Below are 27,286 nucleotides of genomic sequence, written 5' to 3' on the forward strand. Positions count from 1 at the left end.
TTTTATGGTTTATGGTATGTTAATGAGAGTTCATATGGTGATTGAGAATATGGTGTTTGAAGCATGTATTTTATACTAACATAGTTTATTTGTAACTTGCCAAGGAGTGGAATGCTTGTGGCTAAGGTATGTACCTGGAGTGATATAATTGATGGTCGCTAAGTATGATTATAATTTAGTCTTAAAACTTGATTAAATTAATTGAAGCCTTTTAACGATAGGGGAACTCGATAATATTTTAGAATTAAACTTGTGAGTGTTAAAATTTGGTAGAAATATTCTTAGATAATATTTTGGGTAATGTATTAAAAGTTTATAAAGTTTACGTTTTAGTTCCTATTAATAAAATAATAATTAGACTTAGTAAATAAAGTCGATTGAAGCTAAAATTTTTAAGGCTTGCATAAATTGACTAAAAGAAGGTGGGTAATCATTTAGAACTAAAAACGGGACTATTTAACTTTAGATGGTAAAATAACCAAAATACCCTTATGGTTAAATAATTAGAAATAGTTTTAAAATGGTTCACAAATCGCTTCTGAATTAAAATTAGATAGTTAATTAGTTAGAATTGAGGTGTTATAAGGTTGGGGTATGTTTTGGGTAGTCTTGAGCTAGAGAGCCACTTTGGTGGCTATTGTGTCACTTCGGATTTGAGTCGGTCTGTCTCGGTGGGTTTGGGGTGTCACACCTGCATCATCTTTAGCTACGAATAATAGTTTAATAATAATACAGTATCAAATTCCATATCAAAATACATTCAATTTCAAATTCATACATATTTTTCAATGTATTCAACTTAGTCCTTAAAATCAGGACACGAATAACTTCCAATTTAAAGCTCCAAATCAAAATTCGATTTCATTATTACCCATTAGGGACCTCCTATTTCTTATTCCTATATTCAATTTCATGTTTTATTAAATTTGGTCCTTATGAAAAAAAAACTAACAATAAAAATTTACAATCTAATCCTTATGAACAAAACCCTAAAACATTATAGTGATAAAACTTTTACAATTTAGTCACTGCACCTTAATTAACTATCAATTCAAGAAAATTACTGCAGCAGACTTTAATACATTTCTATATTAACCTCATAAATAATATTATTTAATATTTACGGATTTGAACTACATAAATGGGGTTTCAAAATTGCATTTTCTGTCACACCCTGGTTTGACGAACTGGATCGATCCAGGAGACTACGCTGGTGAAGACCGCCTAAGTTGTGAGACTTAAACCGAATAAGGTTGGTAACTTCATGGCAGAGCACTACAAAAAACTTTGCCAATACTGCAGAGTACCATTTTGAGTGATAGCAAGATTGTAATAAGGGCGAGGACCTTATTAGACGGGCTTTCCCTCTAATAAGATCGCCACCCATGTTTTTAGTGTTATTACTTAAGTAAGTACGATGGCTTGTAGGATACGTTTAGGTCACTTTGCATCCTAGTGGAAGCAACGTGTCAGTAATTAGGACACTTGGAAGGCCTCATAAGATGTGATTAATTAGTGGAAGCGTGCGAGAACAAATAATGATTAGATATGATCCTAATTGGGATTTGGACATGAATTACCTATAAATAGGATTGCGTGATAATGGAGAGAAGATTTTTTATTTCTCTTCCCCACCAAACTCTAATATATTTATATATTAACCTTGTAAATATTATTATTTAATATTTGCATACTCGAATAATAGAAATGTGGTTCTGGTATCGTATTTTTTTCACACCCTAATTTGGTGAACAGGATCGGTTTGAGAGACTACTACCTAATTTGCAAAACTTAGACCAAATAAGATTGGTAACTTCGTGGTGGAGCATTACAAAAAACTTTGCCAATGCTGCGGAGTACCATTCTGAGTGATAGCGAGATTGTAGTTAGGGCGTGGACCTTATTAGGTGAACTTTCCTACTAATAAGATCACCATCCGTGTTTTTAGTGTCGTTACTTAGGTAAGTACAATAGCTTGTAGGATACGTTTAGGTCACCTGGCATCCTAGTGGAGGTAACGTGTCAGTAATTAAGACACTTGGAAGGCATCGTAAGATGTGATTAATTACTGGAAGTGTGCAAAAACGAGTAATGATTATAGATAATCCTGATTAGGATTTGGACATGAATTACCTATAAATTGGATAGCGTTATAGTGGAGAAAATTCCTTATTCATCTTCTCCACCAGACTTTGTTATCATTGAAAAAACTAAGATAGTTCTTCTTTGCTAACAAGGGCGTTAACTGTAAAAGCTTAGGAGAGCTTCTGTGCTAATCGTCTGTTGATAAATTCTTAAACCTTCCTTTAAACTTTACTAGATAGATAGTAGCTAACGTAAGAAAGGATTCATAGGATTTCTTTGAATACTAGGAAGGAAGGAAACTTTTATCCAGAAATCATTTGCATGTCTATAGTTTCTTGTTATATCATATGTTTTTGGTCATTTTTTATTATTAAATAATTTGTTTTATTCTTTTAGCTAAAGAAATGGGAGAAGGTCCTAGTACTAAAGGGAAAGAACTAATAGAGTAGATAAAGCTTTGAGTAAAATATTCTGGGGAGTTCCTTTATACCTAGTGTCTGGTATCTAAGTTAATTTGTTTACTTCTAAAGTCTGAACAGCTAGGTAACTGGCTTTGCCATTTGTCTCTATTTTTCATGTTTCAGGAAGCCTGTTAAAGAATCAGTGCATACAAGGCTATATACAATTAAATAGACCCAGAAAATCTGATATATATACGGTTTGAGTACTCCTTTCTTGGTGCACAAGCTTTGTATCCAGATTAGTGTAAAGAGGTATCGGTGGTATATTATGTATAACGACAGAGAAGACAAAGAATAAAATGTTTTGCCTCTAGTATGGCACTTCGATGCAAAATGTGATTGGTGTAAACCCGATCTTACGAGGGAACACCTATGTGTTCAAAAAAAGAGGGGAGTTAGGAGGATATAAAAGTGATGCTTGTTATATAGCTCTGATGAGCGGATATAAGGATACAAGAAAAATTTATTCTTCAGGAACTAGGATTAGAAGCTAGCACAAGGAAGAGAGTACATGAAATAAAATGTTCATGTGGTAATACACGTTGCATTAGAACTTAAACAGTAAACCTGTCAGTGATAAATGTTAATCCATATAAGTAGCGTATTCAAGAAGTAGATGTGCCCGTGACTATTACATACGAGTCTAGAAACCAGTGTGATCTGTCAATAGGCTGAGTTTGATGTAGTAGTGTCTGCTAGCTAGTCTACAGACCAGAGTAATGTTTCTGCCGAATATGGAAAACTAATCTGATGGTAAACTAATCGCTAGTCCAAAGGAGTTTAACGAGAAGTTCATCAACAGGCTCTTTGTTGAACAGATGAAGGACTTTTTGGAACTCAAACAAGTAAAAATGGAAGTGTTTGAGTATAAGAAGGAGTTTATTAGGTTCAGCAAGTACACTAAGGATTTGGTGCCAAACAAGGAAGGTTTGTGCATCAGGTTTTAATAAGGTTTGAATGAGGAGTTGAGGGTACTACTGTCTGCCTCGAGATTAGAGACTTTGCAGCCTTGTCAGCTAAGGCCCAAAGAATAAAAGTAGTCATTCAAGAAAGAAATAAGGTCAGGGGTAGGGAAAGGAGCAAGCACACAGCTTTCAGCACAATGTCTAATGTTGGGTTCAAATGACCCATAGATGTCAAAGGGTATCCTACTACCCCAACTAAGGAGTCACAAACTATGGGCTTCCAACGAGAAAGAAATGTATGCCAAGCGACGTCTATGGCCAACACGGAAGGGTCTTAGAGAATTCGGTGTATCAAATTAAACTATTTTTCCCATTTTACGAGCTTGAATACAAGAACTTTTGTTAAATTTTAGTTAAAGTTTTTGTAATATTATCTAAATTCAATAAAATGTGCAATTTGAGCCTTTTATTGACCTTAGGGGCCGAATAAGGCCTCAGGGTGAGTTAATATACTTTGTGAGTGTGCAAGAGACCATTAGAAGGTTTGCTAACTCAATACTGGTCGCTATGTTACAACACGGAGAGCTGAATGTCGCAACATAGGCAGCAGAACAGAAGAATTCTAAGACTGCCTTTGGTGTCATGACATAGTTTGAGGATGTCAGGACACACCCCTGAAGATAGCCTGCAAATAAAGCACACTACCCTCGATTTCGTGACACGGGACCTGGTGTGTCACAACATCACCTCTGTATGTGAAAAAATTACGAGCAAGGGGTATTTTGGTCCACACAATCAAACATGAAACATGAGGACGACAACTGACCTAGGGTTAAAGACGACGACCAGTCTAAAGTCTATAAATAGGCTCAATTAACACATGTTATGGACAACTTTCAGATTGTATAATTTTCCTCTTAGATTTAGTCTTTAGTCTTTTTCTTTTCTTAGGTGTTAGGTTTTATTTCAGCTTTTGTTATTTTCTTTTGCGGGAGAAATCAGATTTGTGCATTTGATCAAACTCTGTGAGGATTTTGCATTACATTCAATAAAAATAGGCTTCTTCTAAACTTTATACTCTTGAATTATTATTCATGTCTATTCTTTCTATCAATTTTATATTGTTTATGAGATCCATGAGGAACTAATCCTCCTATGGGGGATTAGAGAGTGGAGGTATGATTAATTAACTATTTTGTAGGGTTCTCTTAGCATATCAGTTGTTCAGGAAAAGAAGAACCTAAACCCTAGGCCTGAAAACCCTAAGAAGTCAATAAGGTGGGAATTAACCCAAAATTGGTATGGTCTATCTATGAACACCTTAACCCTGAACTAATCTGGACTGTGAGGTCAAAAGATAAGTAGTTCTTGCCGACTCATTATTTAGTGGAAGATCGGAAGATCCTGTTAGGATATTGACTAGTTTATTAAACAGACAACCTGAAGCAACAGTTGGTTATGATTACTGAAGCAAGTTAATCACCCATATTCAGATTTGACACATTCTATTATTTGATTTCTCGTGATTTATTTATTTATTTCGTTTCTTTTATTATTATTAGTAAAGATCACAAAAACCTTTCTTTTTATTTCATCTTAATATAATTCATCTAAAGTACTAACTATATCTATTTATGTTTAGTTTAGAATTAATTTAGTTCTCGCCTCCCTTGGGTACGATCCTCAGGGTACTTATCTACTCCGTTGTAACTATATTACAACCTGACCCGTATACTTGTGGATACCGCCTTTTCATATATTTTGTGTAAGATTTCTACTCTGGACATTGGTACATCTGGAGGCAGTCAACTATACTGTAGTATGCTAGAGGGCCATTAGGGATGTTTTAATTATGGAGCCTAGGACAATTACAAGAGAGATTACCCAGTAAGAGTAGAAGGAAATACTGAGCAACCTATCTAGGTGGGTTCAGAAGTGAAATTGGGGATGGTGGTTAAATCAAGGCCAGTCTAGGAAGTTCCAAAAAGGAATATAGTCAGACCCAGACCGAAAGCCTCAACCAAGGTGTACGTCATGCAAGAAAAGGAAGATGTTGAAGCTCATGACGTTATTACGGGTAGCTTCTTTTTATTTGACACCTGCATATATACATTGATAGACCTTGGGTCTACCTATTCTTATATTTGTGATAAGTTTTTGACTGGGTGAAGTCTTAGAGGTTTCCTCACAGAGGTTAGTATGATAGTCACAAATCCTCTTGGCCAGAGTATTATGGTAAACAAAGTGGTAAAAGACTGTTCACTGAGCTTTGGCAAACATGTATTTTTGGTTGATTTGATGCTTTTCAGTTTTCATGAGTTTGACTCTATATTGGGACTAGATTGGCTAAGGAGGCATAATGCTGTAGTTGAGTGCAAATCCCGAGGGGTATGGTTAGTATCTACCAATGGCAATAGGGTGTTTGTCTCGAGAATAAAGTGAGATAGTAGGAACAATTTAATTTCAGCAATTTTAGGCCAGAAATTGATGGTTAAGGGTGGAGATGCCTATTTAGCATATATCCTTGATTTTAATTTGATGAGGGAAAACTTTGGACAGGTAGCAATTGTGAATGAATTTCCCGATGTCTTTCCAGAAGAATTATCGGGGATTCCACCAAGTAGAGATGTGGAATTCTTTATCATTATGATGTTAGGAACTGCTCCTATCTCAAGTGCCCCTTAAAGAGTAGCCCTAGTAGAGTTGAAGTAGTTGAAAACTCAGCTACAATAACTATAGGACAAGGGTTTCATCAGACCAAGTGTTTCACTTTGGGGTGCGCCAATACTATTCATTAAAAAGAATGATGGGACTCTTTGGTTATGTATTGATTACAAGAAGCTAAAATAGGTAACCATAAAGAATGCTAGGAACAACTCCTATCTCAAGTGCGCCTTATAAAATAGCCCTAGTAGAGTTGAATGAGTTAAAAACTAAACTATAAGAACTGTTGGATAAGGGGTTCATTAGACCAAATGTTTCACCTTAGGGTGCACCAATGCTATTCGTTAAGAAGAAGGATAGGACCTTTCGGTAGTGTACTGATTACAGGAAAATAAACAAGGTAACCACAAAGAACAAGTATCTGTTGCCTAGAATTGAGGACTTGTTCGATCAGCTCAACGAAGCCAAGGTGTTTTCAAAGATTGATCTGAGGTCTGGATATTATCAGGTAAATATTAAAGGGGATGATGTCTTAAAAATCGCATTTCATAACACTATGTCCACTATGAATTTTTAGTGATGCCCTTTGGTTTGACCAATGCACTAGCAGTATTCATGGACCTAAGGAATGGATTATTTCAGCCTTAGTTCAATCATTTTGTCATTTTCTTTATTGACGACATTCTGGTTTACTCGAAGAGCGAGGCAGAGCATGACGAACACTTGTGAATAGTTTTAAGTGTTCTTTGGGAGAATACATTGTATGCCAAATTCAGAAAATAAGAATTCTAGCTGAAAGAAGTCCATTTCTTAGGCCATATTATATTCGTAAAAGGAATCAAGGTAGATCTTGGGAAGATACGAGTTGTACTTGAATGGAATCCACCGAAAAGTGTTACTGAAGTGCATAGTTTCCTTATATTGGTGGGTTATTATAGAAGGTTCGTGAAAAGGTTCTCTATAGTGGAAACGTCATTAACATGGTTTCTAAGGAAAGATGAGAAGTGTCACTAGTCTGAAGAATGCCAATGCAATTTTGATGAGTTAAAGAAAGCATTGACAGAATCCCCAGTGTTGAGTCAGTTAGAATCAGGAGTAGAATATGTTATCTTTACAGACGCATCCTTGAATGGGTTAGGGTGTGTACTCATGTAGAAAGGAAAGGTGATTGCTTACGCGTCAGGAAAAATCAAGCCTCATGAGAGGAACTACCAAACTCATGATTTAGAGCTAGTAGCTGTGGTGTTAGCCCTAAAGACTTAGAGGCGTTATCTCTCTGGGTGAAAATGTTGTATATTCTCTAACCACAAGAATCTGCTCTCTTAAAAAGAATTGAATCTACGCCAATGACGATGGATCAAACTGTTAAAAGATTATGACTTGACCACCAAATACCATCAATGCAAAGTTAATGTGGTTGCTGATGGTTTGAGCAGGAAAACTATACTGACTTGGGCTTCTTTGAGAGCAAGAGTATGTCTGGAGAAACATGGGTTGATTCTCAATAAATTAAGGGCATAACCCATATTCCAATATCAAATTTTGGAGTTTCAATTGAAGGACACACGATGTAAGGAAATAAAGGAGTGTACTAAGTTTGAGGATGCTAATAATTTCAGTCTAAGTAAAGAAAGAGAATTACGTTTCATGGGAAGGCTGTATGTTCCTAATAATGGTAACATAAGGCAAGAAATTATGAAAGAAGCTCACCAAGGACCCTTTTCCCTTCATTTTGGAAGTTTAAAGATGTATCGAGACCTAAGGAATTTATTTTGGTGGCCAAGAATGAAAAAGGAGATATCGAAATTTATAATGAAGTGCTTAACCTGCCAGAGGGTCAACGCAAAACATCAGGTTCCTTTTGGTAAATTGTACTTACTAGAAATTCCAGAATGGAAGTGGGACATGATCACGATGAATTTTTTCTCGAGGTTCCCTATTAGTGCATACAAGAAGAATATTGTTTGGGTAATTATGGATCGATTAACAAAGTCAGGTCATTTCGTGGTGGTGCGAATGAACTACTCATTGGAGAAGCTAGCAAAGCTATACATTTCATAAATAGTTCTCCTGCATGGTATACCTTCTTCAATTGTGTCTAACTGAGATCCTATATTTACATCGAGGTTCTAGAAACAATTACAGACATCTCTTGGAACCAGGATTCGGTTCAATACCACTTCTTATCCACAGACTAATGGATAATCAGAGAAAGTGATCCAAGTGCTAAAAAATATGCTTAGAAGTTGTGTGATCAATTTTGGGATGAATTGGGAGAAATATCTACCTTTAGGGGAGTTTGCTTATAACAACAGTTATCACGCTAGCTTGGGCATGTCACCTTTTGAGGTGCTATATGAGAGAAAATGTCGATCATCGATATGTTGGATGGAGCTTAGTAAGTGAAAGCTAGTTGGCCCAGACCTAGTCTGCAAAACAGAAGAAAAAGTAATGACCATCGAGAATCACTTGAAGATCAAGATCGTCAAAAGGCATACGCGGATAGAAGGAAGAAAGATATATCTTATGAAGTTGCCGACAAAGTGTTCCTTAAAGTTTCACCCTAGAAAAATATTATTCGTTTTAGATTAAAAGGGAAAATTAGCCTAAGGTTTATCGAACATTAGGAGACTCTGGAGTGTATATGGCCAGTAGCATATCGTTTAGCTCTTCCACCAGAACTATCCAAAATCCATAATGTATTCCATGTGTCAATGTTGCGAAGATATCGCTATGATCCAGATCATGTAGTTCAATTGGAAATGTTGGAAGTAGAACCAAATCTATCCTACGAGGAAGAGCCTATATGTATCTTGTACAGGGAAATTATGATGCTCAGAACAAAGAGATTCCTCTGGTTAACGTGTTGTAGTGGAACCACAAGGTAGAAGAAGCTACATGGGAGAGAGAAAGCACATGAGATATAAATATCTGCATCTCTTCATAGGTACGAAATTTTGAAGATGAAATTTATTTTTAGGGTGAGGGAGTTGTCACACCCTAGTTTAGCGAACTGGATCGGTTCGGGAGACTACAATGGCAAAGACCGTCTAAGTTGCAAAATTTACTATGATGGAAAAGACCACCTAAGTTGCAAAATTTAGACTGAATAAGATTGGTAATTTCGTGGAAAAGCACTACAAATAACTTCGCTAATACTGCGGAATACCATTCTATTTAGGGCAAGGACCTTATTAGGCAGACTTTTTTGGTTATAAGATCGTCATTTTTGTTTTTACTATCGTTAATTAGGAAAGTACGATGGCTTGTATGATACATTTAGGTCACTTAACATCCTAATGGAAGCAATGTGTCAGTAATTAGGACACTCGGAAGGCCTCGTAGGATGTGATTAATTAGTGGAAGCGTGTGGGAATGAATAATGATTAGAGATAATCCTGATTGGGATAGCGTGATAGTCGAGAGAAGATTTCTGATTCATCTACTCCACCAGACTTTGTTATCATCGAAAAAACCAAAAGAGCTCTTCTTTGCTAACAAGGGTGTTAACTATAAAAGCTTAGAAGAACTTTTGTGCTAGTTGTCTGCTGGTAAATTCTTGAACCTTCCTTTAAGCTTTACCAGATATATAAAAGCTAAGGTAAGAAATAACTGGTAGGATTTCTTTGAATACTAGGTAGGAAGGAAACTTCTATCCAGAAACTATTTGCATGTTTATAGATTCTTGATGTATCGTAATTTTTTGGTCATTTTTTATGATTAAAGAAGTTATTTTATTGTTTTAGCTAAAGAAATGAGAGAAGGTCCAAATACTAAAGGGCAAGAACCAGTAGAGTAGATAAAGCTCTGAGTAAAGTATTTTGGTGAGTTCCTTTGTGTTGTGTCTGGTATATGAGTTAATTCACTTGCTTCTAAATTTTGCACAACCAAGTAAGTGACTTTGTCATTTGTCTCTAATGTTCATGTCTGGGGAAGCCTGTGGAAGAGTTAGTGCATGCAAGGCTATATACGGTTACATAGATCCAAAAAATCTGGTATATATAAGGTTTGTGTAATCCTTCCTTGATGCGCAAGCTCTGTATCCAGGTTGGTGTAAGGAGGTATCGGAGGGATATTGTTTATAATGATAAAAAAGACACAGGATAAAAACTTTTTCCTCCGGTATGGCACTTCAATGCAAACTATGATTGGTGAAAACCTGACCTAACGAGGGAACACCTATGTGTTCAAACAAGAAGGAGAGTTTGGAGGATACGGAGGTGATGTTTGTGATATAACTCTGATGAGCAGATATGAAGATGGAAAAATTGGTTCTTCAGGAATCGGAATCAGAAACTAGCACAAGGAAGATAGTACGTGAAAAAATATGCATGTGATAGTGCACGTTGCATGAGAACGTAAACAATAAGCCTGTCAGTCATATATGGTAGCCCACATAAGTGGTGTATTCGTGATAGCCAGTGTGATCCATGAATAGGCTGAGTTTAGTTGTGATAGTGTCCGCCAGCTAGTCTACAGACCAGAGTAATGTATTCGCCGGAGGCGAACTAATCTGATAGCTCGAGTCCTTTCTCTTAGCATCTGATTGTAATCAATGGTGGGATTGTTCTTCCAAGGAACTCTCTAATTTCTTATGAACTTACCCAATTTCATCTTCCTTTCAGGTTCTTAGGTTTAGCATGGTGATCGAAAGGATACAACCAGATTTGTGACCATTTGTGAGCCTTTTTATTTTCGGGATTAACATGTATTTGTTGGGGGTACTCGGACAACTGTTAGATACTGCCATTTTAAAAATTTTAATCTATACTGAAATGTTATTTTGAACACTTTGAACGTTGATTAGCCTTGTTGGCATATTGTTATTTGTGTTGTATTGATGTTATTTAAGTAACCGCAAAACGTTAATTCGTGCTTCTTTAAATCTTTAAATGCGGTGAGCTATTATTTTAAAATTTTGCTTCCAAATAAATGTAGTCTTAAACCAATGGACTACCGCTTTGGTAAAAGGGGGTATTTGCCAAAATGGTCAATGGCTTAAAAACAAGAATAGTGTGTTTTCTATCGGGTCAACTTGTGACTCTTCATACCCGGATCCAGTGATCGGGCTAGGTGTAGGGTGTTATATTTTTCGACACCACTAACGTTCGAGTCGTTACAGAATAGTTGAGGTTAATCAGCCAAAGTTTTCACATGAAGTAATTAATATTAGAAAGCTAAACAAGATGCAGATATTTTGAAGGTAATTTTTCAAAGCTTTGGGTTACTTCCAACTGATGTTTTCAAAGCTATGATTTATTTTGAGGTTAGTCAACTGAAAAAAGGTTCTCTCGCTATATGCTGCTAATGCATGATGGCTATTCATTATTGTTGACTTGGTAATTTCAGATAAGGTGATCAAAGCTGAATGTAGGAGGTTACTTTTGCGAAAGACATTGTTCCATTGACATTCTCAGGGAGTTTAGGCACAGATGCAGCTTAATAAAATTATCCTTATGTGTTTTAAACTTTTGATGTCTAGTTGTAAAAGTAGGAGAATTAATTTTCAAATTTTTTGACACATTTGAAGGGAAGGTAAATTCTAAGGTTGTTTTTGTGGCTAAAACAATGACCACAACTTGAGGAACTGTTTTATTTCCTTACTTGCCTAGTTTCGGAGACAAATTTTAGAACAAAAACATTGTACTATCTTTTTTTTTAAGATATTGAATGAGTTAAAGACTGTTTGAGTTAAAATTGAAGACTTGAAAGATTGGTTCTTGTAGTTCAAGTTTGGTTACTTGCGAAACAAGTAAAATCATTTTCTATAGTTGAAGACTTTGAATTACATCGAGACTTTTATGGAATTATTATCCTCTGTTGATTTTTAGGTTTATTTTATAAAAAAAGTGATTAAACTATGACCCTTATGTAAATAAAACTTAGTATATAAACTTCAAGTATTGTCTAGGTTAAGTGGTAACTGAGAGGTAGAGAGAGTACAAATTTGTTCAAGTTAGGAACATTTTATATGTGCATTGTTCTTGTAAGCAATCAAGTGAGTCTTTTATTACAAAACTAAGCTTTCGAGAGTGAAACTTAGTGGGATAGTGATCTAGTCTTTGTACAATGGTAAGGTCGCTAAATCGGTAAAAGCTTGTCGATGTTAGGACTTAAATCGTTGGTTGTACTGTGAGGAAGATAGTGAATCATTGCTTTGAGTAAGGCCCCACAGATCATTACTTTGGGCAAGGCCCCACAGATCATTACTTTAAGCAATGCCCAGCAGATGTAGAGTGAGGTTGAATTGCGTAAACAATCTAGGTGTTCATCTTTTCATTTTCACTCTTTGGATTTCATGGTTGAAACTGTTGCCATGTTCCAAGCACTATTTTAGCCACAACTTTTGTTTGCAAAGCAAGTACTCCTGGTTTCTACATGATCTTTTGTTGCTTGGTGTATCTTTAAAATTCTTTACCATTTCCAAAAGTGTAGATGGGTAAACATTTATAGATGTTACAACTGGTTATTAGTTTATTTTGGTTATTTTGCATCCGTATGTATAATTATTTGGATCCCTTTTTCACCCTATTGTACCATTTAATATCATGTTGAATACAGTGTATGGATTAGCAAAGTTGGCTCTTTGAGATCTTGATGTATGTTCGGTTATAATAAGTTGATTCTGTAGGCTTTACTGTATTCTGTAACGCAAACTCAATTATTACCTCAGTACATTAGAGAACGTTTAGAAATCAGTGCATGTTGTGGCACTTTGAATATAAGGCTCTTGCGTTCCCCCTTCTTTTGGTGTTTGTTAAGAAGTCCTAGAACCTTTGACCCTCACCATTCACCAACAAACTGCTCATAGAAGGAGGCCAATCAAACACCAAAAGCAATGATGATCATATCAGCCAACTTTTTTATGGTATTATAGGCACCATCTTGTCATCTCTCCCAATAAAGGACACAGTAAGAACTAGTCTTGTCCCATCTAGGTGCAGGTATTTGGTAAGTAATAAAAGTAACATATTTTAATCTCGTTCTTAATGCGTTTATGGATGATTATTTATGCAAATTGGTGAATTTTATGCTCTTAATCTTTTGAATTCATGTTTCTATACTTAGGAGAGCATTTGGGAGCTAAAGGAGCAAAAAACAAGTGAAAATCAGACAAATAGAGCTGATTTCAGAAGCCACATGGCCTGGGCCTTCCCACACGGGCTGAACACACATCCGTGTGAGCCACACGGACTGGACACACGACCATGTGCCAGACCATGTCAATTTTGAGACTTGCATCCCAAATGTGCGGAAAAACATAATTTTTAGGCTTTCTAAAAATTCTAAAGTCTATAAATACCAAACAGAAGAAGAGAGAAGGGAGCCATCAGAGAATATCGAAGAAAATAACTCGAAGAACACCATTGGAGTCAACTCTGAAGCGGATTTCCATCAAGATTGAAGAGCTCCTTTTAATTTCTCTTAACGTTTTTATGAGTTTCTTTATTTCTTGTGGTTATTCTGACTTTGAGATGTTTTTATTCACAATTATGAACTAATTCCCTAGATACTTGGGGAAGATGAACCCTATGATGAATTGTATTATTTCATTTTTATTTTATGTGATAAATACTTGATTCTTGTTATCAGTTATGTGTGCTTATCTCTTGTTTTAATATTTCTGGGATATTAATTCATGTTCAATGTGTTTAATTAGAGGAGCAAAAGTCTCTGTTTAAGAGTAGATCTAGTATAATTGAGTGGAGTTGCATGCAATCCTAGAAATAGGACAGACATAAATCTACCAGATTAGAGTCAAATCTAATAGAGGAATTCATAAATCGAGTTAATGCGATAACAAGGGTTTTAATTAGAAAGAAATTTAAATTAATCAACCTAAAGTCAGTTTCTCTTACTCTCGGAAGAGATATTAGCATAATTTAGGGATTTCTATGGATCAAGATACCAAGTGAATAAATTGTTTAATTCTAATTCATAATAATAGCTTAACTCTAAGTGGATTCTTTCTTAGGTATTGTTTCTCTCATTAGTTATTACTTGATTATTTTCCTGATTCATTCTCTATTGAGTTCTTTAGTTAGATTAATTTAACAAATCTTAGTTTAAAACAATCACTCCAATTTGTCGACTAAATAATAGGAAAACGGTAATTATTAATACTTTTAGTCCTCGTGGATACGATATCTTTACTCACCGTAGCTATACTATTTATCAATAAGTGCACTTGTCTTTGTGGTATTTTTAGTTAGTCACGTGAACATACATCAGTATTCATGGGCTAATTAATCACTCAGACCTCAACTTTGATGTAAACATGTCGGGTGAAACCTGCTTTCTGGGTCATGAATACAAACTATTGGTGCTTAAAACAAAAGAAGCCAATCCGCCTTGAACTGTGTCAACCAATTTTTTCTCTGTCTCAGCTTTGACCAACAGATAAAGAAAGCTCAAAGGGTGCTTCAAACTATGCCATTGGCATGGTGAACATCTTGATCAATGGATCAACTTTGTTATTTGAAAAGGGATTAAGAAGATTGACCTGTTTTCATCAGGAAAGAGGTGTACCGATGTGTACTACAATGATGACATGTATGAAACCACTTTTTCTTATTTCAATGATTGATCAGAGTAAGTTCTTTGAATTTGCCTAATATCTTCTTCTTGGTGATGGGAGTGCTAGGCAAACGAACATCATTTTAATTTTCTTGGTTTCAAGACCCTCACAAGCCCGGACCTAAATGGGTGAATTTGAAATCGGATGATCATTTTCATAACAAGTTGTCAAATTATTATCCTTTATGTCGTCAACTGAGGTACTTAAAGATTTGTGGCAGTATCTGGGATGATTTGAGAGAGTTGCGGATAAATGGTAGTGATGTTGAGACATTGGAATTCAAGGGTTACTGTTTCATTCACTCAAGTAAAAAATTCTAAAGACTGCAGTTATTCGTTTCACTGATGCAAAGACAAGAGACGATGCACTTTTGGCCTTTCTACAAGTTTCCCTGTGATATTCCACAGCTTGAGACATTGTGGTTAAGCTGCATTTTTTACGGGAAGGTCAATGAGTACATGATGAAGTATTTACTTTAGTGAGTTCTAATTAGTATTATTTATTTTTTGTTGTTTTAGGCCGAGACAGTCCCTGAGAGTATGCCAACACGTTACAGTCTCAAGCATATATAGCAATTTTAAAAGTTTTCGTGCCTCACATTGGCCTTCCGTGGATAAGAAATGTTCTCCAGGCACGTTCATTGATGCAAAAGTTCAGAATGCACGTAAGTTATTTTTTTTTGCAGTCTTTTTCCTCGTCAATTTTGAGTTTTTGACATCCCACAATGTGGAAATTTACCACTCAAATTCCATTATCATTGACGATACTATACTAATTATTTACTAAGAAGAAAAAGATTTTTCACATTAACTTTCGAATCCAGATAAATTACCATGAAAAGAAGAGCAGATATTCTTCTGCGTAGGTATATGGTTGTTGTGATTAAAAGAATATTCAGACAAACTGAAAATCAGTTGGGAAAGAACTAATGATAGCTCACATCAGCATGAATGATCTAGTAAAAAACATAGCTTGAACCAAAGGCAGCATTTGTTGGTGATGAATAGGATTGTCTTATCCTTGACTGCTTTAACTTTGTTGAGTTTCCCTGAAGCTGGACGACTGTTATCGATTAAGAAGCAGCAATAACCTGTCCTCCGAGCTGCCCTCATTTATCATCTAAGGGAAGTTTTTATTGCTAGCACAGATTGATTCATGAGATTGAGGTTGCAATCTATCTACTAAACAATGCAATGGTACTTGAGAAGATGGTGATTGATCCATGCACTAGATCTTACAACGTGAAATAAAGATGGGAAGTTAAAGAAACTTGTGACAGTTGAACTACTATGTGAAGGCTGAGGCTCTTTGCACATCATAGAGCCGAAGTTCGTCCTGTGGAACTGCGTATTAGTTGAACAGCAAAATACTTAATGAAATAAATCCTGATGCATGGTATGTAAAATGAACATGATAATATGTGTAAGTTGAAGGAAGAAGATGTATACACAAACCTTGCCTTTATAGTTATGACTTCTTATACTCATCTTTCTAAACAGTGTCAGGTGGCAGCCAGAGTTCCCCCAAACACTTCAGTAGGTCAGTGACCTCCCTTATATTAAGGGTCCAAGAAGAGCAGACCCCATAACCCCAGTGAAGTGAACAGGGGAACTCTAGAGGACATCTGACTCTCTATGTCTTCTTTGTGGTTAGTTGATTAGACAATAGGAAGTCAGCCTACCTATTTATAAGTAAAAGCTCTATACGTGCATGTGGCCTAGTAATTGTGGCCAAGTAATTGTGACCCTTCAGCTGATCTGACCGGCGTCACATGGCAAGTTATTGAAACTCAAGGATCGAGAATAATCTTGAGCTCTCCCTCATCTTTTCCATACTTGTATTACTGTCATAGTTCAAAAAGTTACGTATGCATTGCCCTTAATAACTTTGACGCGTCTGTTATTAACAGTCCATGCTATCTTTAATTAGGAGTTGTCTGTATGTATATTTTTGACACGACATTAAATAAAAAGGTTCATTACGAAAGCTATATTTCAATTATTAGCTGCTTAGATTCTATGCGGGTGGGGTGAAGAAAATGATGGATAGAGAATAAAAGTATATATAGCCAGAGTTTTATGCAATTTTTTACCTCAAAATCCTTCAAAAGGATTCATCTGGCCTGTTATTGCGTCTAGATTAATTTTTCACAAGGGAATTTATCCCATCATCTTTAGACTCACATAAATCAAAATAAACAACCAGCAACATCGAAGATAATCGCAAGTGTCTTACCGAATAATTGAGGTTAATCAGCCCAAGTTTCCACATGAAGCAACTAGCAGAAGGAAGTTAAACAAAAAGAAGATATTTTGAAGCTACTCTCTCGAAACTGCAGTTTTCTTGTTTTTGCAGATAGTCCTGACATAATAAGGGAGCTACACAAAATATACTGCTTTCTATAGTTATTTTATAATGGTGATTCAAATGGCTTATTGCTACTGGATTTGATATGCAAGAGCAACAATTCTATAGCATTGTGTTGCCTTGTTAATAAAGATAAAAATAACCAGATGAAGTTGATTGATTACCTACTAAAACTGGTTTTCTCTTTTCTTTGCATAATAACTAATAATCTTTCTTGATTAAATCTGTAGGGAATTATGGTTTTTTATCAGTTGTATCATTACGCAATGCTTTGTGGCTAATAAGAAATCGTTGATGGCTTTTCTAGCAAGGTTAGGCTATTGTCATAAAACCGTTTCAGCTATGCTTGTTAACAAATCAAAAGTAGAGATTCTCTTTCTTACTTGCAAATGAATGGAAATTTCTTTTTATTGTAAGTACAAAATTTCGGTGAGGAAAATTTCGAATACACGAACGGAACTCGAACAAAAAAAATATATATAGTACAAGGCTCCAAGGCGTGTATCAAGCCACTATCTTTAAAGTTATATTCACCCCCACCTATATTCGGTGTGCAAATGAGTTCCAAGCAAATTAACCTCGAGGATACAATGAAGCCAATGACTATTTGAGTTTTGCACTGACGAGAATAGTTCACTACGCACTGAGCAGTGTATAACAAAAACTCAATTTCTACAAAGGATTTTTGCAGTAATACTTTATAGAATAATCTAATAATATTAGAAAATGAAGGAAGAAAAGAAAGAATATTAGAAATTGTTGGTGTGTTTTCCAAATGAAATCTCATTCCTATTTATAAGAATTTTCATGTCTTTTCATAAAGACATCTTTCATCAATAGGTCATAATTATTCATTTAATATTATAACTATTCAAATAATATTATTTAAATAGTTATAATTCTTTTTCAAAAAATCAAATAATATAATCTTTTAATTAATTACACTGATTTATTTATAGTTATTAGAATACTATAAATATTTGAAAATATTCCAACATTTATTCAGTTTAATTACACCATGATAAGATCAAGGCTAAACAAGATTGATTCATATAACTCCTTTAAATGAAGTTTTTTTGTTGCACCAATATTGACAATGTTAAAGATAGAAACTTATGGTCTGATTGAAATGCTAAACATTGATAATTAGCCATCAATTTCATAATTCATCAATAAACTGCTTTTTTTTAATGCATTGCAGATGCTACAAGAGATTTGACTAAACAAAATTTCTCATTTACTCCTAATATTTTAAATTTTTATTAAATGATTTAATTTTCAAAGCCAAGGAAATAATCCTAGTTAATGTCGTCAAGCATGAGGCATAGTGTTTTATACTTGAAAAAGGGTTCCTTTTTTCTTCTTCTGAAAAGTGAAAAGAAGAGGTCAGAATGGACAGATATTTAACATGTAAAGAGTTGGGGAAATCCAAAAAGCTTTTTGTCCACTTGTTACCATTCTTCTCTTCTCTTCTATTGCTATGCCCTTTATTTCCCCTCAAATATTGGCCGGGTTCAATTCGAACAATATGAAAGCTATGAATTTCACTGACTCTCAATCATTTTTCCCACCATGGATCGCCATTTCAAAATGTGTCAGTCTCTAAGCTTAGTGAAGCTTCCCTATTTATACAGTGAACCCTAATTGCATAAATATACCAAGAAAGAGTAGCATGAGAAAGGAAAGTGAGCTATTCCCTGGAGTTGCCCTGATCACTTCGCTGATGCTATTTTAAGACCCTTAACAGAGGGAATTTGGTCCTACTGAAGTGTTTGGGGTAACTCTGGGAGATAGTTGACTCTGGTCAGCAGCAAATGTTGTTGGAGGCTTATTTCATGTCTAGGCAAGCTTTCCCAGTACCATGTAAACTTTCTCATCCATTCTCCATTGTAGACATGCTGCCTGGTTTCCTTTTGCATAATTTGGTTTTGTTCTTATTATTATGTTTTTCATATTTGCATTACTATCATCTACTGCTCCAACAATGCCAACATTCATAATGAAATTTACTATCAGTTTCTATTGGTAAAATAATCAAACTCTTTTAAATCCATTCACAAAAGTTACCCGATAACTGTTGGAACAATGGCAGCAGCAACAAAGAGATTTGCAAGCAGAAGCAAGAGTAATCGAAGCAGAAAAAACAACAAGCAGAGCAGCAAGCAAGAAAGTTGAATGTACAGCAAGAATTGTAACTGAACATTACATTTTTCATTCCAAATTTTTTGAAATAAAAAGGAGTTACAATTTGTTCATTTGATAGTTACCTACTAATCTAACTGCCTCCACTAATTTACAACCAATGTAAGTTAAAGTCAAATACAAAATGAGCTGCCATATCAGCTTTTACATCAGCTATCTAATCACTAACTTAATCCTACTAACTATTAAAGCTAGTTACAATCAAACTGAACTAAATTACATCAAAACAAAACAGCAATGTTAGTTGCTTCATTTGGTCCAAAAACCATTCGTGCGCGCCAAGCAAAATAAGCTGAGCTTGATAGCTGCTGGTCTCGACAGTAGCATGCTTCCGGCTCCATGTTGCATTGCAGTCCAGCTTTCAACACTCCTCCTTGGACTGTATGCAACACATTCCAATTGCACTTCTCAAAGATTCAAATCGAGCAGCCCCTAAAGGCTTGGTCATTATGTCAGCCAATTGTGCCCCTGAGCTGCAATGCACAAGGCTGACTTCCTTTGCTTGTTCAGCTTCTCTAACAAAATGCAGTTTGATTTTAAAATGCTTAGTCTTACCATGGAATACAGGGTTCTTGGCTATCGCAACTGCAGACTGATTATCCACCCAAATTTCAGTTGCTTCATCTTGAGTTTCATTAAGGTCATGAAGCAGCTTCCTTAGCCAAATGGCCTGATTAACTGTTCCTGCTGCAGCAATGTACTCTGCTTTAGCTGTGGACTGAGCAACAGTTTGTTGCTTCTTTGAACTCTAACAAAACATGCCCGATCCAAGTGTGAAGAAGTATCCAGAGGTACTCTTCATGTCATCGAGGGATCCTGCCCAATCACTATCAGAGTAACCTTCTAATTTCAGTTCCTTCCCACTTTCAAACATTACACCAAAGTTAGCTGTGCCTTTGATGTATCTAAGGACCCTTTTTGCAGCTTTCAAATGTGCCTCATTGCAGCAATGCATGAATCTCGATAACAGGCTAACACCAAACATGATGTCTGGCCTGGTTGCTGTTAGATACAACAGACAACCAACTAGGCTTCGATAATGCCTCTCATTAACCCTTTGTTGATCACCATTGCTGGTTAATTTTTCACCCTGTGCCACTGGTGTACTTACTGCTTTACAATTTTGCATGCAAAATTTGCCAAGAATCTTCAAGGCAAATGTTTGTTGGCTGATGAAGATGCCCCGATCAGACTGGTGAACTTCCATGCCAAGGAAGTAAGTCATGACCCCTAAATCTGTCATCTCAAACACTTGCTGCATTTGAATCTTGAACTCATCAATGAGCTCAACTTTGCTCCCTGTCACTAACAAGTCATCCACATACAAGGAGACAATCAGCAAGGTTTCAAATTCTGACCTCTTAACATACAGAGTAGGTTCACTAAGGCTCTTCACAAATCCAAGCTTGGTCAGATAAGCATCAACTCTGTCATACCAGGCCCTTGGTGCCTGTTTCAGGCCATAGAGGGCCTTTCTTAACATGTACACTTTGTCTTCATGTCCAGCAACTTCAAACCTTCAGGTTGCTCAATGAAGATCTCCTCCTTGAGAAAACCATTCAGGAATGCAGATTTGACATCCAATTGGTGAACTTTTCACTGCTTCTGAGCTGCTAAAGCAAACAGTAGCTTGATTGTGTCCAGTCTTGCCACTGGAGCAAAAGTCTCAAAGAAGTCCACACCATACTGCTGACTGTAACCCTTCACTACAAGCCTGGCCTTGTGCTTGTTCAGTGAGCCATCAGCATTGTACTTGGTCCGGTACACCCATTTAACTCCAATAACCTTCTTATTTTCTGGTCTGCTCACCAACTCCCATGTTTCATTTTTATTGATCATTTCCAGCTCAGCTTCCATAGCTTCCATCCAGCTTCTGTCCTTGGCAGCCTCTTCAAAGTCTGAAGGCTCAATCACAGCAACATTGCACCTCTGATAGACATCAGCCAAAGTTCTGGTGCCCCTCACTGGTGTGTCATCTACAGCATCTTCACTTGGTTCATCTTCAGTAGGCTCAGCAACCAAGTCCAGCTGATCCATTTCAAACATGTTAGCTTCAGCACTATTCCAATTCCACACCTTTTCTTTATCAAATTTTACATCCCTGCTGACTAAGACTTTCTTTGCTATAGGATCATAAACTCTATAGCCCTTCTTGTTGCTGCTATAGCCAACAAAGATTCTTGGAGTGGCCCTGCTCTCGAGCTTGGTTCTCTTTTCCACTGGAATAAGAGCATAACACACACAACCAAACACTTTCAAGTGTGTTACTACTGGTTTAACTCTATGCCAAGCCTCATAAGAAGTCTTATCCTTGACTGCTCTAGTTGGCAGTCTATTGAGCAGATACACTGAGGTGTTAACTGCCTCAACCCAAAACTGACTTGGAAGCTTGCCTTGAAACAAGAGGCACCTGGCCATGTTCAGCACAGTCCTATTCTTCCTCTCACAGACTCCATTCTGTTGAGGAGTATAAACTGTTGTGAGCTGATGATGAATCCCATCACTGTCACAAAGCTTTTGAAATCTCTCAGACACATATTCAGAGCCATTATCAGTCCTCAAAGCTCTAATTTTGCAGCCTGACTGATTTTCAGCATAAGCCTTGAATTTATAGAAGGCTTCAAACACTTCTGACTTTTGCCTCAAGAAGTAGACCCAGCACAACCTTGTCAAATCATCTATAAACAGGGCAAAGTACCTGTTCTCACTGATTGAAGGTGTTCTCATAGGACCACAAACATCAGAGTGCACCAATTCGAGCTTGTTTTGAGCTCTCCAAGCACTGTCAGCAGGAAAAGGCAGTCTAGCCTGCTTACCAAGCTGACAAACCTCACAAACATTCCCACTAACCTCAACTTTTGAAATGAAATCAACCAAATTCAGCCTATGTAGCAGATCAAGCGATCTGAAATTGGCATGGCCTAGTCTCCTATGCCACAAGTCAGTGCTGTCAGCAAGGCTGGTGTATGCCTTTCTTTCTACTTGGCTAACATCCAGCATGAAGCATCTATCGGTCATGGAGACTGAGATTAACTCTAGACCATTCATGTCTTGAACAGTACAGCAACCATCCTTAAAAACCAATGTATAGCCCTTTTCAACTAATTGGCCTACACTAAGCAAATTCTGGTCTAAGTCAGGTACAAAAAGCACATCTGAGATCAGCTTGTTACCTGAACCAGTGCTAACCAGCACACTGCCCTTGCCCTTAGCCTCAATCAGCTTGCCATCTCCAATTCTGATCCTAGAGTGGAAGCTTCTGTCTAAGCCCTTGAACAACTTCCCATCTGCTGCCATATGGTGTGAGCAGCCACTGTCTAGTAGCCAATCATTGCTGGTTTTTGTTGTGCCAACAAAACAGGTTGCTGTAAACACATGCTCCTCCTGAGCTTGCATGTCCTCAGCTGGTCTAGCTTGTTGTAGAGCAGCCTCCCTTGGTTTGCCTTTGCACACCTTCTCTACATGACCAAACTGCTTGCACTTTCTGCACTGAATATCTGGCCTAAACCAGCAATATTTTCTGAATGTGTTGTCTTCTTGCAGTGAACACATGGTGGAAACACCCTTTTTGCTTCATCTCTTCCTGACTTGGCCTTTCTATTGTGCCAAGGCTTCTTGCCTTTTGCACTCATGCTTGAGCCTTCACTGGCTTTAGCCTGGAAAGCAGCTTCAGGATTCTCCACCTGCCTATTTGCCCTCCTTTGCTCAAGTGCATACAGGGAGTTTATCAGCTCAGATAATGAAATGGCTGATAAGTCCCTCGAGTCCTCAAGTGAAGAGATTTTAGACTCAAATTTCTCAGGGAGAGTTGTAATAACCTTTTCAACAACTCTGCTCTCTGTGAAGTCCACTCTCAGGAGCCTAATGCTGTTGACAATGGCCATTATCCTGTCTGAGTACTGCTTGATGGTCTCAGACTCCTTCATCCTCAAATTTTCAAAATCTCTCCTGAGGTTGATCACTTGCTGTTGCCTTGTCTTGTCAGTCCCCATGAACTCCTCCTTCAGCTTCTCCCAGGCCTGTTTTGGTGAGTCACAGGCCATGATACAAGTGAATATCACATCAGAGACTCCATTTTGCAAGCAGGCCATAGCCTTATGCTTCTTGGCTCGCTCCTCAGCATACTGCCTCATCTGTGCAATGGTGGGATTGGCTCTCAATGGAGGTGGTTCAGCATCATTCTCAATCACACTCCAAAGATCGTGTGCCTGAAGATAAGTCTTCATTTTAACTATCCAAATGTGATAGTTTTCTCCAGTGAACACTGGTGGAGGTGGTGGAGTGAAACTCATCTTGCTAGACTGAGTTTAAGTGCTTCGATCCTTTTTAGTTTTAAGCTTTGCTGTAGATTTTAAATTGAAATCAACAGAATGCATGCAAAGGCCCCTCAAAGACTCGGGCTCATGATACCATTTGTTGGAACAATGGCAGCAGCAACAAAGAGATTTGCAAGCAGAAGCAAGAGTAATCGAAGCAAAAAAAACAACAAGCAGAGCAGCAAGCAAGAAAGTTGAATGTACAACAAGAATTGTAACTGAACATTACATTTTTCATTCCAAATTTTTGAAATAAAAGGAGTTACAATTTGTTCATTTGATAGTTACCTACTAATCTAACTGCCTCCACTAATTTACAACCAATGTAAGTTAAAGTCAAATACAAAATGAGCTGTCATATCAGCTTTTACATCAGCTATCTAATCACTAACTTAATCCTACTAACTATTAAAGCTAGTTACAATCAAACTGAACTAAATTACATCAAAACAAAACAGCAATGTTAGTTGCTTCATTTGGTCCAAAACCATTCGTGCGCGCCAAGCAAAATAAGCTGAGCTTGATAGCTGCTGGTCTCGACAGTAGCATGCTTCCGGCTCCATGTTGCATTGCAGTCCAGCTTTCAACAATAACTAAAATAGCTTCAATAAGAAACAAATGAAAGAATGTTAAATACACAAAGTTCATATCTAAGCCTAATTGGCTGGCATCTCAAACCGATAAATAGGGCAATAATGGCTCTGCCTCAGCCACTTCTCGATGCAATCACCATAAAAAGTATGAGAACAAGGCATCCGAGAAGCATCAAACCCAACCTTGAGCTCCTCCAAACATATCATGCAGTCTTCTTCATCTCCAGCTTCTATTCTGATCGTCTTTAGCATCTCCTTAACCAAGGACTCTTTAGCCGGAACCATGCCATAGTTACTGTTTTCAAACTTTGGTTCTGATTCAGCCAAAGCTCTTCCCATCAAAATCCCATCATTGTAATGTTCCACAACGGATGCCTGTATCACTGATCGTAAAGGCAACACTTTACAATTAATTCCTCTGCTAAGAACCCAATGTGACATTCTTCGTCCACGTTGGAGAATTTCATAAATGAAGCTGTGATAACCAACAGAGGCTGTGTTGATTCGGAGTCTTGTAAACGATGGAAATAGAATTTGGTGAAGCAGGTTGGAGATTCCATACTCGTTTGGAATTGAATCCATTACGAACTTAAGAAGCAAGAAACGTTTATACTAAGAACCCACTTTGAAGTTTCCTATTCTCCTAATAGTATTTATAAGAAAAGACAATGGCGGTGTAGAGTATGGAGTAGAAATACGTAAATATTATTTGTTTAATCACTAAATTATAAGTATTCCTATTCCTCTAACGACTCCTATAACGATTAGCAGTTAGAAACCTATAAATGAGAGGGGTAAATACTAAATAATCCCTTGGGCTATTAACGTAAATCTGAAGGTTTCAAGAATAATTTTCATTCTAATATTTATTTTCTTTTTGGCCAATTATTTTCTTGCTTGTTTTAATACATTTTTTAAAGAGTTTGTTTCTAGATAATTCTTTTTGCTAAATAATGACAATAATAGTATTACCAAAAATAATTTTTATAATTTTTTTAGGGCTCAAATTAAATTTTAATTTTTACGATAGTAAAAATGTAATTTCACCATTTGAATAGCTTATATCTTTATAATTTTTAAAGGATTAAGTCAAATTTTTATCATTTTCAGGGGCAAATGTAATTTCACATTTACTAATTTAAAATTTTAAAAAAATCAAAAGACCTAAATGAATTTTTTTCGATTTTAGGGAGGTCAAGGCCCCACCCCTTGAGATTATTTTGTTCTCCACCTTTATAAAAATATTTATTTTAGCCTTTCATTAAATTTTTCGTCTCTTTTAACCTTTAAATTTGCATTGTTTGTCAAATCACTTCAAGATAGGTGGAAAAATTAAGATATGTTAACTTTGCTTTCGTGGTAATTCACGTGGCATCAAATTTTTAAAATTAATTAGCAAATAATTAGTTATTAAAAATATTTAAAATATTTTTTTAAAAATTTTTATACTGTTAATCATTTTAATCTTAAATTTTTAAAATTTTAAAAATAATTAATTGTTGATGAGACAATCCACTTTATATTACATTGTCACATCAATAAAGTTAACAAACATTAATTTTTTTATCCATTTTAGAATGATTTGACAAACAATCTAAATTTTAAGCTAAAGATTAGGAGAGCTAAAATAATTTTTCTTTTTTAGTTGGAGGTAATGCCTTTTATTTTTGTATTATATTGATATATTTAAGTTTAGGTCAAATTTTACTAGTCCTTGTACTATACATGAGATGTGGATTTAGTTTCATATTTTAATCTAATCATTTTTAGTCTTTTGTATTAATCTAAAATATTTTCTATATTAATATATATTTAAGGGTTGAAAGGTTTTTTTTTTAATAAAAGGAATAGTTAGAAATTTTTAAATCATGTCAAATTTTATATGGATGATCTACATGAATGAAGAATGAAATATGACAATTAGATTGTTAAAATATTAATCGTATAAAAAATTACGAAAATATGTAAAACTACCAACATTTTACACCAGTATAAGTTGTGTGTGTTTTTTTAATAAAGAGAAGCCTAAAAAGGCCATAGCTAAAACTTGTGTGAGACATTCGGCTAGCTCCAAATCTTCCATCGGCAACTTCCAGCTCCCAGCTAGTAGGCCTTCCAGCATTTGCAGTTCATACGGTCTTTGCTTGAAATGCTTTGCTACAAAATCAACAACTTTGTTTGCCTCCCGTGGCACATGCTTGATCTCCACACTTGACTGCTAGCTCAACAATTCCTATATCAGTCTCCAAAGTGGCTTCAAATAATTCTCCACAGGTGCATCATTCTGTATCAACTTGTTAGTGTTAAAGGCAGTAAGCAAGTTGATTTAGCTTGGCTTGGTCAGCAAGCCTCGTGACTTGGAGAAGAAACAAAGTAGAAACCTTTCTTGGTTTGTAAGAACAGAAATTGAAAGCAAAGAATAGAGAGTATATGAATGAAAACAAGCTAAAATTTTCATTAAATCAGACATTGGAAAGTTGCCATTACATATAACAAATATGACTCAAGCTTACAAGTCAATACTACCTAAACATGTACCTAACACGACTTAACACATTTAAAGATAGCTAGACTAGCTTGCACTAGTTACTTTGCTAAATTTCAGTCAATCAACATCTGAAATTACATCAAAAAGATTTACCAACTAAGTTTAAATCCAACTAGATTACAAAATGATCATTGGAGTAACAATATGTACAAAAAAAACAGCAACATTGTGCTTCAGTTGCTGCATAGCTTAGCCTGACCGCATGTTTTGCTTCTTGCTGTATGTGACCTGTATGGTCACCTTTGCTTGCTGCATGGAGGCTAACTTCAACACTCCTCTTTAGCTTCCATGCTGCTAACTCCCATTTGATTTCTTCAATTGCTGAACCTTGACACACCGAGGGCCTTAGTGAAGATATCTGCAATTTGTTTTTCTGAATTGCAATGAATCAGCTCCACCTCTCGAGCTTGTTCCATCTCCGTTATCACATGCAGCTTGATGTTGAAATACTTCGTTCTGCCATGGAAAACAGGATTCTTTGCAATTGCAACAGCAGACTTGTTATCACAGTAGATCTCTGTTGCTCCTCTTTGATGTAGGTTCAAATCAGCTAGAACTTTTCTCAGC

At 36.2% G+C, this 27,286-nt stretch overlaps 1 protein-coding gene across 1 annotated transcript; it reads right to left on the reverse strand.

The window, feature by feature from the left end:
- Nucleotides 1–24,234: 24,234 nt before the first annotated feature.
- LOC107919387 (RING finger protein 141) lies at nt 24,235–24,753 on the reverse strand. Its single transcript, XM_016848859.1, has one exon. The coding sequence runs from the start codon at nt 24,751–24,753 to the stop codon at nt 24,235–24,237; it is 519 nt and encodes a 172-aa protein (XP_016704348.1).
- Nucleotides 24,754–27,286: the final 2,533 nt, after the last annotated feature.

The sequence above is a fragment of the Gossypium hirsutum genome, chromosome D13, assembly GCF_007990345.1.
Source record: "Gossypium hirsutum isolate 1008001.06 chromosome D13, Gossypium_hirsutum_v2.1, whole genome shotgun sequence".
In the NCBI taxonomy this organism is placed as follows: Eukaryota; Viridiplantae; Streptophyta; class Magnoliopsida; order Malvales; family Malvaceae; genus Gossypium; species Gossypium hirsutum.

Bases quoted from the DNA above. Each gene is read 5' to 3' on its own strand.
- LOC107919387 (XM_016848859.1), bottom strand. From the start codon at position 24,753: ATGGATTCAATTCCAAACGAGTATGGAATCTCCAACCTGCTTCACCAA.